We start from the raw sequence: 14,284 nt of genomic DNA, 5'->3' as shown, positions 1-14,284 counted from the left end.
TTTTCTCTAATGCGCAACGACATTCATTGCAATAGGACTTACGACTTCTCTCTTGTGGGTTGCGGCTGGGTCCTGGCAACCATCTACGGAAGAATACCGTTCGTCATGCGCTGGAAGTTGTCGTATTGGCGGGTGCTGTAGTTGTTGTTGCTCTTGCGGATAAGCGACAGCACGTGCGCCACAGTTTCTTGCTTGGACAACGTTAGCTTGAAGCGTGCGCGCAGGCGCAATAAAATATAGTCAGCGTCAATGCCCAGGAAGCAAGGGTACGGTGACTGGCGCGACATAACGTCGACGAGATCGCAGATTTCGTCGCAGTGCTGCTGGCATGCGAGGAAACCTCGCGTGCAGAGCGTAACATACTCCTTGAACCCCTCAGAGTCCTGACCGCCCATCGTCTCCACCATCTCGGCCGTCAGCTTGAATGGAGCCGTCTCGATGCTCAGCATTCCACCCGGAGCAATGCCGAGCAAAAAGCCGTAGTCGATGTGGATAATGTGCCCCTCGTTATCCAACATGATGTTGCCGTTATGCCGATCCTTGATCTGGAGGAAGTAGCACACAAGCGAGTATCCTGCCATAGACTGGATGAACTTCCGCCGCGCTTCCTTGAATCGGTGCGAGTCAGGTGGACCATACGACTTCTCAAAGTGATGAAGCAGCGAGACATAACCTTCGCGCTTCTTCAAACCGTCCAGCGAAATGGCGTTGATCAGGGTCTCGATAAGACCCGTAGAGGAGCTCGTAGCGATGATACGGTATCTCTTTACCCACATCGGCAGATTGGCGCCCTTGAAAATCTCAACAAATTTCTGAATCAGCTGCAGTGTGAACACTTCCTGGCGAAGATCGTCATTGCTCTTGCCAATCATTGACACAATATCCCACCCGGGCAGGTGCCCGAACGGTGATGCCGCTTTCAATCGATCCCGTTTAGAGCTCCATGATTCACCAAAAGCCGCCTCGAAGTCCCTACGGCGCGCTTTCTCCCGCTCCATCGCCTCTGCAGTCAAGTTGCCTGTTGCCAAGTCCATCTCCAAGTGAGCTGAAGGTGTACCATCGGTCGTTACAGCACTATCAAGTGCACTATCACTTAGCACTGGCGGGGCCGTTGAGGGCGTGGAAACAATATCGGGGACGTCAATTGGCGTCTCAGGAACGGGAGCTCGCCGAGGAGCGGCGACTGGAGTTGGCTCCGGAGCAGCAGGGACTATAGGAGGTTCGGCGTGGATTTCCTCCGCGTCTTCGGCATCACCAGAAAATGCCTCACTAGCTTGGTGCCCAATTAGCTCGCCGATTTCATCATCATCGACGTAACTTACATCAGACGATTCGAGTGCACCGTTGCCGTTTAAGTTTCGCCTTGAGGGAGATCGAGGTGACTCAGGGAGCGATGCGTCTTGCTGTTGATCCTCATTGAACGGGTTGCCGCGAATCACTTCAAAGATAAGCAGAATAGGGACGCGCGCTTTCGTCGAGAATGCCGTGCCTTCCTTCGTGGGTATCCGCACAATACGTTCAAAAGGATCCGTAGCTTTTACCAGCGGCACGTATGCCATGGGCGGAAGGTGTAGTTTCTCCAGGTACGACGGTAACTGCGCCTTTCGGTCCTGAATAGACGGCACAAAGCGAAGTGCCTCAGCAATATCCGTGATCTGCTCGACGAAATCACATTCATCAGCAAAGTGCTTCGCCAGGAGGGACTTGTCCGTCTGGCTCATGCGCCGCATAGATTCACTAAAGATGCTGGTTGGCTGATTGTCAGTATCCTCCTCCACGAGAATTGATAACCGTTCGTCTTGTTCGTAGTCGTCACCAGTCGGATGCGAAATCAACATCGAATCGAGGTCTTCCTTCGGAGTGAGAAGGTGCTGCTGGAAGCGCGAGAAATCACGGAATCGGCTGTCTACATCGGCATCCAACGAACCGCTGCGATCCGTCCCATTCCTCGCCATAGGAGGCGACAGCGGCGAGTATGAATCCAAGCGCGTAGGTGAACCACTGGCGGCAGCGCTGCTGTGGGCTTGGCGGCGGTGGTTCGCAATCTCCTCCGTCAGCTTGACAATAACCTGCAACTGGTCGTCTGTCGGCATCGGCAAGTTACTTTTGTGCACCTCCGACGTTTCTTGCTGAGGGTCTCGACTGAGCACCGTAGCACGGTCTACGCCTGCGACCTCACGCTCAATCTCCACCATCAACCGCACCACACGTGCATACTTGTCTTGCATTTCCTTCGGCTTCCTCGGATCAAACGAATCTTCCAGTGCACCTTGAAGCTGCCATCGAAGCAGGAGCGCAAGGTGAATGGAGCGCGAGCACACCGACAGGATGAGCTCGTCAAGCCAAAAGATCTTTTCAAAGTCAAAATTCGGAATCGAGAGGTAAGCGTGGACGATCTGGGGCCAGTAGAACTCCACCTGGTTGATACGCGTGTACGAAAAATGCAGCAGCTTCTCCACAATGGGCTTAAAGAGCAGGGGGTCACTGTCCAAGTGACGATGCAGCAAGATCACTGCGCGATAGACACTGAAGCTTCGCGCACGGAACTCGCGGTGTATACCCAGGATCTTTAGATCCAATGGAATTTCGGGATGATCCATGGTGTGATCATAAAATCGTCGATCTTTCAGCAGGATCTCCTCGCACTCCTCCGCTGTGATGACTTTGGCCTTCAGCAAGTCGATAGCGATCTTTGCTGACTCGGTCTGCAGCGGGCGCTTGGGCATGATGAGCTCAATCGGGGCTTCAGGGTTCAGCGGCTTGGGGTACAGACAGATGCCCGCCTTCAGTCTCTCCACCATAGCGCGCAAGTAGTTGATGTAATTCTGCGCTTCATAACAACGGTCACACACGCGCTTGGCGTAAAAGAGCGATCTCTGCGGCAGCGGCACCTTGTGTGTCGTAAACTTATCACAAAACAATCCATCACAGCTGTTGCACTTGTACAGCAGTGCCGCAGCAGTCGGTGCCGGTTGTCCCGCAGCAGCAGCTTCAGCGGTCAACCTCGTGCAATCCGGGCACTTGCACGTCACATCCGTCTCCGTCGACGGCACTGCCACCGTGCTCACGGGGGAGACCGACACATCCAGCGTCGCGTGTTGGAATAGGGCTGCAGCCAGTCGGGGAACAGTCGTCTCCACTGCGGTTTGGATCGCTCGGATCCACTTCTCCTTGTCCATGGCCGTGTCGGCGTACGCGTAGAATACCTTGTTCTGGGTCGTGGCGAAGAGGAAACCGTGCTGGTAGATGTGCATGTTGCCTTTGCCATCCCACTCCTGCACTCCCAGGACGTCCACCTCGCCCTTGAGCCGAAGCATATGATACGCATCTTCCTGCGTGCTACATATATCCACACATACAAGAGCAATAGGTTAGAGACACTCTAACCAGTGCAATGACTACGCAATCTGGTGGATTCTAACCTGTAGTAGTGGAAGGAGGTGCCCACGAGGAAGCAGTAGCGCCGCAGCATGGGCGGGGGTGACGACGGACTCGTGCGGAAGGTGAGGTACCCCTCGCAGCTGGCGCGCGGGGCCTTCATGGCGCTCCACGAGATCAGACGCGGTCGGCTACGACGGCGGCGTCTCGTTGTGGCGCTGGGCGTCGACCGGCGCTCGGAACTGGGCGCGTTATGCCGATCTGCGCGGTGATAGGCGCGGACTTGGACGCTGCGGGCGGTAGCAGATTACTCGCCTCCGAGGGGGCCAGCGCACGCGACCAGTAGCTCCTTAGATAGAGGAGACAGCGGGGAGCACGACGCGACTGGAGTGGCCCGGCGAGCAGCACTAGAAGCCGAGATACAACGACAGAGAGCGGCGGGCCCGGAACGCGAGCCTTCTCTCTTCAAGTGGGCGTGCCGTGTTGTGTGGAGGCTCTAGGGAGGGGCTCAAGAACCCGCGGGACGGAGTAACGATCCCGTGGGATTTTGGACCCGCGGGTTCAGGTTCAACTGTACCATTGACAGGGTACACTCGGTTTTGCTGGTTGCGAGCCCACCAGCAGTTAGGTGGAGCATCAACGTGCCCATTGCCAGACAGACCATGGCTCGCGGGAAGAAGACGGCTGTGCCGCTGAAGGCGTCCACGCCCAGTGCCAATGGCGGCGCTAAAGGCAACAAAAAGACGGCGGGAGTCGCTCAGAAGAAGAAGCAGAACAAGCAGCAGGTGCAGGCGCCTGCGAAGGCTGCCAAGAAGCCCGTGAAGGTTGTCAAGCAGCCGGTGAAGGAGGAGAGCGAGGAGGAGGAAGAAGAGGAAAGCGGAGAAGAAGAGGAGGAGGACGATGATAAAGAGAACAGTGAGACGGAGGACAGCGACAATGCCGATGACGAGGAGGACGACGAGTTCGAGGACCAGGGATCGTCGTCTGACGACGACAGCGGCGACGAGGAGGAAGAGGACGATGCCGAGCTCACGGAGCTGGAGAAGAAGACGCGACGCTTCACTGTGGACCGTGAGAAGGAGGTGCGGAAGATGCGTGAGGACGGCTCGCTTTCGATCGCGTCGCAGCTGCACGTGGACGACCTGTCGTCTGACGATGAGGTACGCTGCCAATGGAGGATGCATTGTATGGTGCTGTGTAGTTGGCTAATTAGTTTGAGGGTCGTTGTTGCAATTGCAGGAAAACATCAACACCATCGGCAACGTGCCGCTCCGCTGGTATGAGGACTACGACCACATCGGTTACAATGTGGACGGCAAGAAGATCATGAAGTCCAACAATGGCGACGGCATTGACAATGCTATTGCGGCGAAGGATGACCCGAACTATGAGTGAGTTTGCTTTATGGTGTGGATTCGTTGAAGATGGTCTTGAAACTGACCAGTTACTTATTGTCTTCAACTTGCAGCCGCACCGTGTACGATGCTTACAATGACCGCAAGATCGTGGTCTCGGAGCGCGATATGGAGATCATTCGTCGTATGCAGGCGGGTGCTTTTGCACACCCGGAGTTTGAGGCGTACCCGGACTACGTGGACATTTACTCGTCGAACAAGATTATCCACTCGATGGGCAACGACATTGAGCCCAAGAGCCGATTCTTGCCGTCGAAGTGGGAGCGCATGAAGGTGATGACGATCATGAAGGGCATCAAGGAAGGTCGCATCAAACTCGATCAGGAGCCGGAGAAGAAGCCTGAGGTCTACCAAATGTGGTTCGATGACGACCAAGCCCAGACTCGTAAGGGACCTGCGCACGTGCAAGCACCGAAGATGCCTCTTCCCGGACACATTGAGTCGTACAACCCTCCCGATGAGTACCTGTTTACCAAGGAGGAGCGTCGTGCGTGGGAAGAAGCCGAGCCGGAGGACCGCGAGACGAACTTCATCCCGAAGAAGTTCAAGTCGCTGCGCGAGGTTTGTGGCTACAGTGGCTTCGTCCGTGAACGCTTTGAGCGCTGCCTGGATCTCTACTTGGCTCCTCGCGTGAACAAGCGGAAACTTAACATTGACCCGGAGTCGCTTGTGCCGGAGCTGCCGAAGCCTCAGGACCTTCGTCCGTTCCCGAACACGCTGGCACTTGTCTTCAATGGCCACACCGGTCGCATTCGCTCGCTGGCTGTGGATCCGTATGGCCAGTACGTGGCCTCGGGCTCGGATGACTTCACCGTGCGCATTTGGGAACTGGAGACTGCGCGCTGCCTGCAGGTTTACAACGTTGGAGCTGTGGTGCACAAGCTGTCGTGGAACCCGAACAAGGACCACCAGTTGCTGGCCGTTGCAGCCGCTAAGAAGGTCTTTATCATCGCTACCGGAACGGGTAGCGCAGACCAGACGGAGCTTACGAACGCACTCGTGGGCGACGCCGACGATAGCATTAAGACGTCTTCCGATGATGACGCTGATGCTGACGTCCAGGTTGTGGACGAGGACGAGGCCACCGTGGAGGCCGATGCGCTCAAGAAAAAGGTGCCTGTGACGTGGCGATTCTACAGCGGCACGAAGGACAAGCACAAGTCGAAGAAGGCTACGGAGCGGCCGTGGCTCGAGCGTCGTGTGGGCACTGGCATCCGTGTTGTGCTGCACCACACGAGCGACGTGAAGGACGTCGCGTGGCACTACAAGGGCGACTACCTCTCGACGGTTGCCCCTGGTGCCGGCTCGGGCGCGGTGCTGATCCACCAGATCTCGAAGCGCAAGACTCAGAACCCGTTCCAGAAGAGCGTGGGCCAGGTGCAGTGTGTGCTGTTCCACCCGTCCAAGCCCTTCTTCTTCCACGCCACGCAGCGTCACGTGCGCGTGTACAACCTCGTGAAGCAGTCGATTGTGAAGAAGCTCTCCTCCGGTGTCAAGTGGATCTCGAGTATGGCGGTGCACCCGAATGGCGACCACCTGCTCGTGGGTAGTTACGACCGGCGGTTGTGCTGGTTCGACCTAGACCTGTCCTCGAGGCCGTTCAAGACGCTCAAGTACCACGAGAAGGCTGTGCGTGACGTGTCGTACCACGCCAAGTACCCGCTCATGGCTTCCGCCTCGGACGACGGCACCATTCACATCTTCCACGCCATGGTCTACTCGTACGTATTGCACGCCCCTGCTCAAATGGCTTCAATCAGACGAGGCAGGTGGGATTGGTTGACTAACAATGTGATGAACGTTTGCACAGGGACCTGATGAAGAATCCGCTGATCGTGCCGCTGAAGATCCTGCGCGGCCACGAGGTCTCTGGCGGCCTTGGTGTCATGGCCCTGGCCTTCCACCCTGTCCTGGTACGTGTGCACTCGTGAAGGTTACTGCCGTTTCAGTCTGTTGCCATATTCTAACTCGAATTTGCTTTGGTCTTGGTGTTGCTTAATGCAGCCGTGGGTCGTGACAGGCGGTGCCGACGGCTCCATTCGCCTCTTCCAGAACATTCACTAACTCGCCTGTTGCCGGACCGTTTTGAGGCAACCACCCGCCGAGGTAACGATGTGATTTTCAATAATAGACAACGTGCATGTGCCTCCATTGCAGCCGATAAGTTTGTAGCGGTAGTTTCTGGCGCCGTGAACCGCTTACGATGTACTGTGGACAGGCCGAATGTGGCGGCGAACAGCGAAGTGCTCACCCCGCGTGTTGATGGCAAGCCTGCTCGCCTTTCCGTGACCAACAACGGAAAGCTAGTGCACCCACTTGAACCGCGACTTGACAATGACGTTGGCGCTTCATCCAGAGCCTACCTGGCGGGGTCCTGGGCAATCATTTGGAAGCAAAATACCGGCAATTGCAGCAACACTTTGCGTCGGTGACATTCGAAGTCCTTAATTTATTTAGCAATGAAAGGAAGAGGAAGGTTAGGCTACAGCTAGACTACTCGGGAAGCTATCGCAACGCGGTCCAAACGCGGGCGGATCCGGTCTCCCTCCCCCGGCACGCAACAGATTACACCACGAGGCTCTACACTCGCCTGGAAAGAGAGACCACAATACTTGATCATCGTCCGCTCGCTTGTCTCCATCCCAGCGAGTGCGCGCGCGGCTAAACACCCATGGAGCCACGCGTCCAGTCGAATTAGTTCTTCTTGCCCATGCCGGGGATGCGGAACCGTGAACGCTTGGGCGCTGCTGCAGGCATGGGGGGAGGCATCTGGCCGTATCGAACTGGGTACTGGTACTGGCCGCCCAGTGTCGTGGGCGGGTACTGCTGCTGGCCGAAGCCTTGCTGCTGCTGGGGTTGGCCATACTGCTGCTGGGGTTGGCCATACTGCTGCTGGGGCTGGCCGTACTGCTGCTGGGGCTGGCCGTACTGTTGCTGAGGCTGGCCGTACTGCTGCGGTTGACCATACTGCTGCTGCTGCTGGGGCTGGTTGTTGCCGTAGCCATAGGCACCCGGCTGCTGCTGCTGCTGGCCGTAGGCCGAGTGCTGCGGCGGGTACATGCCCGTGGCCATAACCGGCGGGTAGCCAGCGTTGTTGCCGTTGTTCACGGGGTTGGGGCGGTTCTCCTCGTCCGAGTTGCGCTGGTTGTTGCTGTGACCGTTGCGCTTGGCGTTCATGTCGTAGAGCGAGCTCTCCGTGGGCTCTCCGTCGCCGTCGAGCAGGCTGGCGCCGTCCACCTTGCCCTTGCGGTCCAGCACCGTGTCGCCCGAGAGCATCACGCGGTCCGACTTCTTCTTGCGGAGGAACCCCACCATGGGACGAGCTAGAGGCTGGCTGGGTGAGAGAGTGTGGGTGTCTGTGTGTAGCAAGACGGGGAGTTCTTGCTGGCCGCGGGGACGATTCAACTATGGCAGCGCGCGCTGTGCGTTTGGCTGCGCCGCGACACCGGCCGGAAACTGGTTCCCAGCTCCCACTCGATCCTCCCCTGCCGCTCCTCTTCTATGCTGGGGCGATTTGTCGCAGCGTCTCTGGCACCGCAACTTGATCTCAGTATGCCGCGCATCTCGCGAAAAGGCGCCAGCTCAGAGGTCGAAAACGCCGCCCCAATAACGAGTCAAATCCACGTGGACGCCTACGAGCGAGCAGCTCCAGACAGATGGAGACTGACGGAGCTCGACTATGGGCGGCGGCGTCGTGCGTTCGCGCCGTGGATGCCGGAAAGTGGCGGCAGCGGCGGCGGCGACAGTGTTGGAGATGCTGTGTCGACAGCATGCAGTGCTCGCATTGCGAGTCGCAACGAAGACGTCAACCGATCGATTAAACGGACCAGCGCTTCAATTGGCGAAAGCAAGCAGCGTTTTCTCTGCTTTTTTTGTTTGGACTCTTGTCGCGAGGCACTGCTGCAGCTTTCCGCGAAAGCAGAGACCAGCTGCAGCAGCAGCAACGCTGGAAAGCACGGCAGTTTAACTGCAAAGTGTAGCTCACGAGGCGAGGACTTCACCTAAGCCGCGGCTAGCCAAGTGGAGCCACTTACGGACACGACGGTGCGACAAGATACGCCTGCTGCCACCATTACAGCCCTGCGCTGCGCTCGGACCTCCCGGTGGAGCAGCAGTACTGCTCGCTGCCGCTCACGGCTCCAAGCCGAGCAGCTTGCCCGTCGCCCGTCCGTTTCGTCGCCCCGTTGGCGCTGCAAGTTGCAGTGTCACCACAGTGGTATCAGGCGTATCCAAACGACGCTGAGACATGCTTTACAGAGACCAAGTACAGCCGAACAAGAAGACCAAGCAGTGCTTGGCAAGCACCACAACGCCGGCCACGACGGGATCACGCGGCCTTCTCCTCGCTCGCTCATGCCATTAGGCTGTCTTCGTAGTGCTCCCCGACGCGGACAACACGCCCGAGGCTCCGCTGAGCCTGAGCAAGGAAGGCTGTTCGCTGCATCATGGTGCCGCCGCACATCGTGGTGAAACGGTGCGATCAGCCTGTGTGAACAAGTACTGTAGGCTGCCGCAGACTCTGCGAGTGCCCACCCGATCGCACTGCAGTCCACGTTGCTGGCCTATCGAGCTGTCTGTACGTCACCGCGATAGCAGGCAACTTCAAGACGTTGTGCAGCCCGCCTGCCTCATTCGTCCTTCGCTTCTTAGCTGCTGGTCGTCACTCTTAACCTCATCCCACCACACAGGCCTCCGACAACAACAGCGCTAGCAGCTCTAGCAGCAACACCGCGTCATGCCTGCATGCGCAATTTACGCATGCACTGATGCTGGGCCCTGCGCTGTAATCAGAGCGGTGCCTGTGCATGTCCAACGTGCGCACCAGCGTTGCATCTCGCAGCTGTGCGGCCACGGGCAGCGGAATTCTTCAATGCTGGCGGCTTGGCAACTCGTCCATGACGAGGTACCCCGCGGCTGAGGCGGACACCACTGCAACATGCAACTGCAGGCACACTAGTAGTGTAGTGTCACTACCGTACGGATCAACTTCACGTCGGCACAGCTTGCCGCTCTGCGATGCAATAGCTGCAGCTGAATCTGCCACCGGATCAATCCGCTTTTTGCATTGTGCCGACAGAAGCGACGTCCAACTTGAGGTGCCAAGGTCACCTTGAAAATGCGGTCAACCCAGACCACTCATTCCTTGGGCATTCACGCTGGACGACAACTTGCTGATAGCGCAATTGTATCTATTACAGCCCGCTGCTCGACTACGCCTTTGGGTTTCACCACGTGACGTGCCTATCGAGGAAGTCACGCGTCATCTCCTCGTTCTGCGCTATGTTCTCCATGTACGTGTCGTAGGACATGTGCCACGGGTCGGGCACGTCGCGCGCGAAGACGGCCAGCACGTTATCTCGCTCTTTGATCTGAGGGAACTTTTCCGTCACCTTGAAGACCATGTCGCTCGCCACGCACACGACGTAGTCGGCCTCCATGCACATTTTCTCAGTCAGGAGCTGCGAGCGGTGCTTGGACAGATCCAGCTGGTACTTCTTCATCACGTCCACGGCGTGCTTGGACGCCGGGGAGCCCTCGCGGTCGAACACGTCCGTCAGCCTGCAGCCACCACCAACCACGAGACCACAGCGGTAGCACTTCGTCCTCGGAGACATATTACGTGGACACAAGGTGCAAACTGCAATGCAGCTGGATGCACTTACGCCGCGGATCGAATGGCAATGCCCTTCGCCTCCTGCTGCTCGCGCGACATGTTGAGCTTGCGGTGGAAGTACTCGACGGCGAAGAGCTCCGACACGGGCGAGCGACAGGTGTTGCTGGTACACACGAACACGATGTTCATCTTGGCTTGAGGTGCGCTACGCTCCAGCACTGCAGCAGCTTGGCTTGGGCCCCTTGTGCGGTGCACGCACTATTCTGCTTTGAGAGGTTGCTGCGGTTTGCTCCAAAACGCGCCCCGCCGCCGCGATTGGTTGCAAAAACTGTATACGAACGGGGGTGGCGGCGCGCCGGGCTCGTTCCCACCCGGTGTTTGCGTTGATGCCGCGCGACTTCAAGCTCAGCGTGATGACCGCGGAGCAGATTGCAACAGCCCCCAGATACCTCTGGCGTCCACGACCTCGGCACTGCATATTCATGCGGCTAAGCTACGTCGCAGCCTTCCCACTTCCTAATTCGTGTGCGGATGCAGAGCCGTATTGCGTTTTAACGATAGGTCCCGAACGAGCCAGGTGGACGACGGTGCGTCGAGCTCACTTGGACCAAGAAGTATACCGCCTGCAAACTGTACGGCGTGTCCCGCTTGGACTGCAAGCATGGGTGTACGTCTCGCTCTTAGTTGCCTGCTTGCTTGCGTGTTTGCCAGCACTGTGCGCCATCTTTAGTCGGCATACACGAGCGAGAATGTTTTGTCGTGAGCAGTGCCGCCCTGTATGCGTGTTCGCCTCGATCGAGTAACTTATACTACAAGTAAAGCCGCTTAACGAAGTGCGGCTCACATCATCACCTGATTATCCGTACCAGTAGGCGACGATGACTACACAGTCTTTCCGACCAACAAGTTCGATAGCTTTCAGGGCCCTCCACCAGTTCTGGCCCAGAACTTCTGGATCATCCAGCTTTGCTTGCTTGCTCGCACTCAGTGATGCTCCGATGGTCGACCCGACCCGTCGATACCGAAATGATACCTCGTCGGTCGGAACGGAAATGCGCATGCACGTTTACGGAAATGCGCATGCACGTTTGCGCAGCTTTACCTAACGTAAAGCAACCGGATCTCCAGACAATTCTGTGGGAACTTTGTCAGGACTGGTTCAACACATTGAAGTTACTGTGCTAACTTCTTGCGGTCCATCTACTGGAACCGTTCAACGATCTTAGCGTACGGGAATGGCCCCAAAAACTCGCTGTGGTTCTGTCTCTTGGTGGACGCCTCGAGCAGCGAGTAGTCCAGCTCCGGATGCAGATCCTTGTTGGCAGCGTACGATTGCGGGTCCCACTGGATGTCAAAGCTGTTGACGAAGAAGCCCTGAAACTGGGCGATCCACTGTCGCAGCGCCACGTACGGGATGAAGTAGAATCCGCACCGGTCTGTGTCGTTCTCCTTCACCTCCTCTTCAACCGGTCCCAGCGTGAGTGCGATGTACACCTCCAACATGGGTGGGAGGCAGATCTCACGCGACAGGTGAAGCTCCGCCGAGTACTCCCACAGACACATGACGGTCATGCGGTCGCCCCAGTCGGTCGTGTTGCGGACAAAGTAGGTAAAGTCTCCGTCCGTGCGGCACAATTCCGGGTCCTTGCACTTGAGGTGCAGTGGCTGAATGTTGACGTCTGCAAACAGCTTTGTCTCCTCAGAGAGGCAGTCTTCGACTCCTTCATTATACTCGTGGGTCTCGTTTCCCTGCGAAATCCCCTCGTTTCCACATTGGTACCAGTTGAACGGACTATGATACGCAAGGTTGTAAATGCACAAGTTGAGTTAGTCCGAGGTGGCGACAGCAGCATCTTTCGATCGTGTACGTACTTGTAGCTGTTAGGACACACGGAGCGTTCTTCCCAGTCCGAAACCTCCTGCATCCAGTATGCGAGCGAGTGACTGCCCTGGGTGGGTCCATCGGCCCACGAGTTTTTGACGATAAGCCCGCCAGTGAAGCCTTCACGGGTCAAAAAGGCGTCGTTGTAGCCTACAAGAAGCTGAAACACAAGGGAGTACGAGCAGCAATTACATGTGAGCATCCCAACTTCACCTGCATGGTAAGCAGTAACCTACCATAGCGTGACCACCCTCGATTGACATGCCACGGTGGCTGAAGAACTCTCCTTCCATGTTTCGGTTCCGTCCTCCCTTCAAAGGAATGCAGCACGTTGTCGTGGCCATGTCTCCAGGGCACAACGTGCACGTCTCGGGCTGGCAGTGACGATCATTAGCGAACTCCCCAATGCACGGGTAGTAATGTGTGACCATCGCAATTGGAGTGGAGAGAGGCATCGCCTGATTCTTGCGGACGAGGTGCTCCCGCACCGACATGTCCTCGTACTTCGTCGCCATACTCTGTGAGAATAGCAGCGGCAACAAAAAGCCAACAAAGAAGTCAGCCTCACTTTCTGCCATCCCGAAAACAAGTTAGGAACTAGCGGTGTACTGATAGTTCAAACTTGAGGGGGTTGCCAGCGGCTTGCGCAGCCTCAAGGCCGGGGCAAAGTGTATCGTTGCCATCATCCGTGTAGTACTTGCACACCGACTGGGGGAATATGGACTCTTTGAGCCCATTTTGCAGGTAGTAGAGTTCAGGCACCTCCCCACCCTCAGTCGAGTTCATCCACATCTAGGTACAAGGGTGTATACATTCACGTTCGTGTCAATTTCCACTAGTTGCAGAAAGGCAGAAAGTTGTAGAATTTTATAAACCTCGTCTCCGGCGACACGGCAATCCTTTTGCTGCTGCGAGTCCGCATCACCAGTGCAAAGCTTGAGAACCTCTACACCGTAGGCCTGCAATTCATCACAGAACGCGTCATTAAAATGATACAAGTAGTTCTCAAGAGTTCATACTGTTCAGGTTCAACTCACCTGCTCGGAAAACGCGACGTATTCATCTGGTTGGAGCCATCCTTTGCGAACGCCGTGTGCGCGATATGACTGCTCCAAGAATCCTATCGTAGCAAAGTCCCAGCACGTGCCGCGGTACGCTTGGTCCTGGCGCGGAGTCACGTAGTCCACTGCGAACTTAGATGGCAGCAACGCCATCGGGAGCAGTCCATCCTTGGAGATGAAGTGCAGCGCCCCGGCACCCAATTCTTTATGGGCGTTCGTAGTATCCTGCTGGATATCCCTGGCAGTCTCTCTGACACAACATAGCATCCAAGAGACGGCGATCAACTAAAAGCTCTGGCCAAGGTGCTACAATCCTGCGAAACGGCACGTACACGCTGCTGCCTGCCCGCGTTTCCAGGCGCGAGATCGTGTTGTGCATTGAAATGCACAGCGAAAGCAACACGAAGAGGGCACCACCGTTCAACGCATACAGCAGCGTCCTCAAGGGAAGTCGAGGTACATGTAGCCCGCCACGCTTGTCAGGGATGGTGAACTGTCGCGAGCGAGTTGACAATTCATCGTTGTCGTCGTCAGCTGGATGGGGAGCAACGCATTCTCAACGACATCGTCAGTGCTTAATTGAATGGGCCATTCAGCCGCAGCTTCTTGGCTACAGTTGCGTACCTCTACCGGAGCCGTAGCGGAGTAGCGGGCTGCGGTCTCTAGCGGCAAGGGGCCTTGCCATTGCTCTGCGATGGAGGAGGCGCGATGATGAATCAGTGGATCCGATATCTGATCTGCAATCCTCCTTGGTTAAGTCCCCATGGCCTCTAGGTAGCGCTCTTACAAACATCAAGATTAAATCGACACTTAAGCGAAACCAATTATTTTTAAAGTATCCATTCATTTGGCTTAAGTTTATTGTGAACCTTGAAAACACAATCCGTTCGTGCAAAAAACTCAAAATGCCATCTCCTTTGGAGCCTGGCCGATA

General features: G+C 56.6%; 5 protein-coding genes across 5 annotated transcripts; 1 reads left to right on the top strand and 4 right to left on the bottom strand.

The window, feature by feature from the left end:
* Positions 1–83: 83 nt before the first annotated feature.
* On the bottom strand, positions 84–3,541 carry PHYSODRAFT_309196 (hypothetical protein; the record flags this gene model as incomplete). Its single annotated transcript, XM_009517277.1, has 2 exons — positions 84–3,339; positions 3,423–3,541. The coding sequence occupies 2 exons, from the start codon at positions 3,539–3,541 to the stop codon at positions 84–86; spliced, it is 3,375 nt and encodes a 1,124-aa protein (XP_009515572.1).
* A 1,085-nt stretch (positions 3,542–4,626) lies between these two features.
* Positions 4,627–6,842, top strand: PHYSODRAFT_248457 (hypothetical protein; the record flags this gene model as incomplete). The annotated part of the gene is made up of 5 exons (XM_009517276.1): positions 4,627–4,769; positions 4,847–5,849; positions 5,973–6,514; positions 6,604–6,706; positions 6,798–6,842. Coding segments are annotated over 5 exons (1,836 nt in total), but the record flags the coding sequence as incomplete, so codon positions are not given.
* Positions 6,843–7,219: 377 nt separating this feature from the next.
* Positions 7,220–8,176, bottom strand: PHYSODRAFT_353507 (hypothetical protein). Its single transcript, XM_009517275.1, has one exon. It carries the CDS (start codon positions 8,106–8,108, stop codon positions 7,488–7,490), a length of 621 nt encoding a protein of 206 aa, XP_009515570.1. The 5' UTR covers positions 8,109–8,176; the 3' UTR covers positions 7,220–7,487.
* A 1,959-nt stretch (positions 8,177–10,135) lies between these two features.
* On the bottom strand, positions 10,136–10,596 carry PHYSODRAFT_457694 (hypothetical protein; the record flags this gene model as incomplete). Its single annotated transcript, XM_009517274.1, has 2 exons — positions 10,136–10,352; positions 10,457–10,596. Coding segments are annotated over 2 exons (357 nt in total), but the record flags the coding sequence as incomplete, so codon positions are not given.
* Positions 10,597–11,607: 1,011 nt separating this feature from the next.
* PHYSODRAFT_248537 (hypothetical protein) lies at positions 11,608–14,035 on the bottom strand (the record flags this gene model as incomplete). Its single annotated transcript, XM_009517273.1, has 8 exons — positions 11,608–12,199; positions 12,280–12,449; positions 12,526–12,807; positions 12,899–13,081; positions 13,165–13,248; positions 13,327–13,395; positions 13,468–13,553; positions 13,975–14,035. 8 exons carry the CDS (start codon positions 14,033–14,035, stop codon positions 11,608–11,610), a joined length of 1,527 nt encoding a protein of 508 aa, XP_009515568.1.
* Between the last annotated feature and the right edge of the window lie 249 nt (positions 14,036–14,284).

This window comes from Phytophthora sojae, assembly GCF_000149755.1.
Source record: "Phytophthora sojae unplaced genomic scaffold PHYSOscaffold_1, whole genome shotgun sequence".
In the NCBI taxonomy this organism is placed as follows: domain Eukaryota; phylum Oomycota; class Peronosporomycetes; order Peronosporales; family Peronosporaceae; genus Phytophthora; species Phytophthora sojae.
This window is presented reverse-complemented; position numbering and strand designations above follow the sequence as displayed.

Bases quoted from the DNA above. Each gene is read 5' to 3' on its own strand.
- PHYSODRAFT_353507 (XM_009517275.1), bottom strand. From the start codon at position 8,108: ATGGTGGGGTTCCTCCGCAAGAAGAAGTCGGACCGCGTGATGCTCTCG.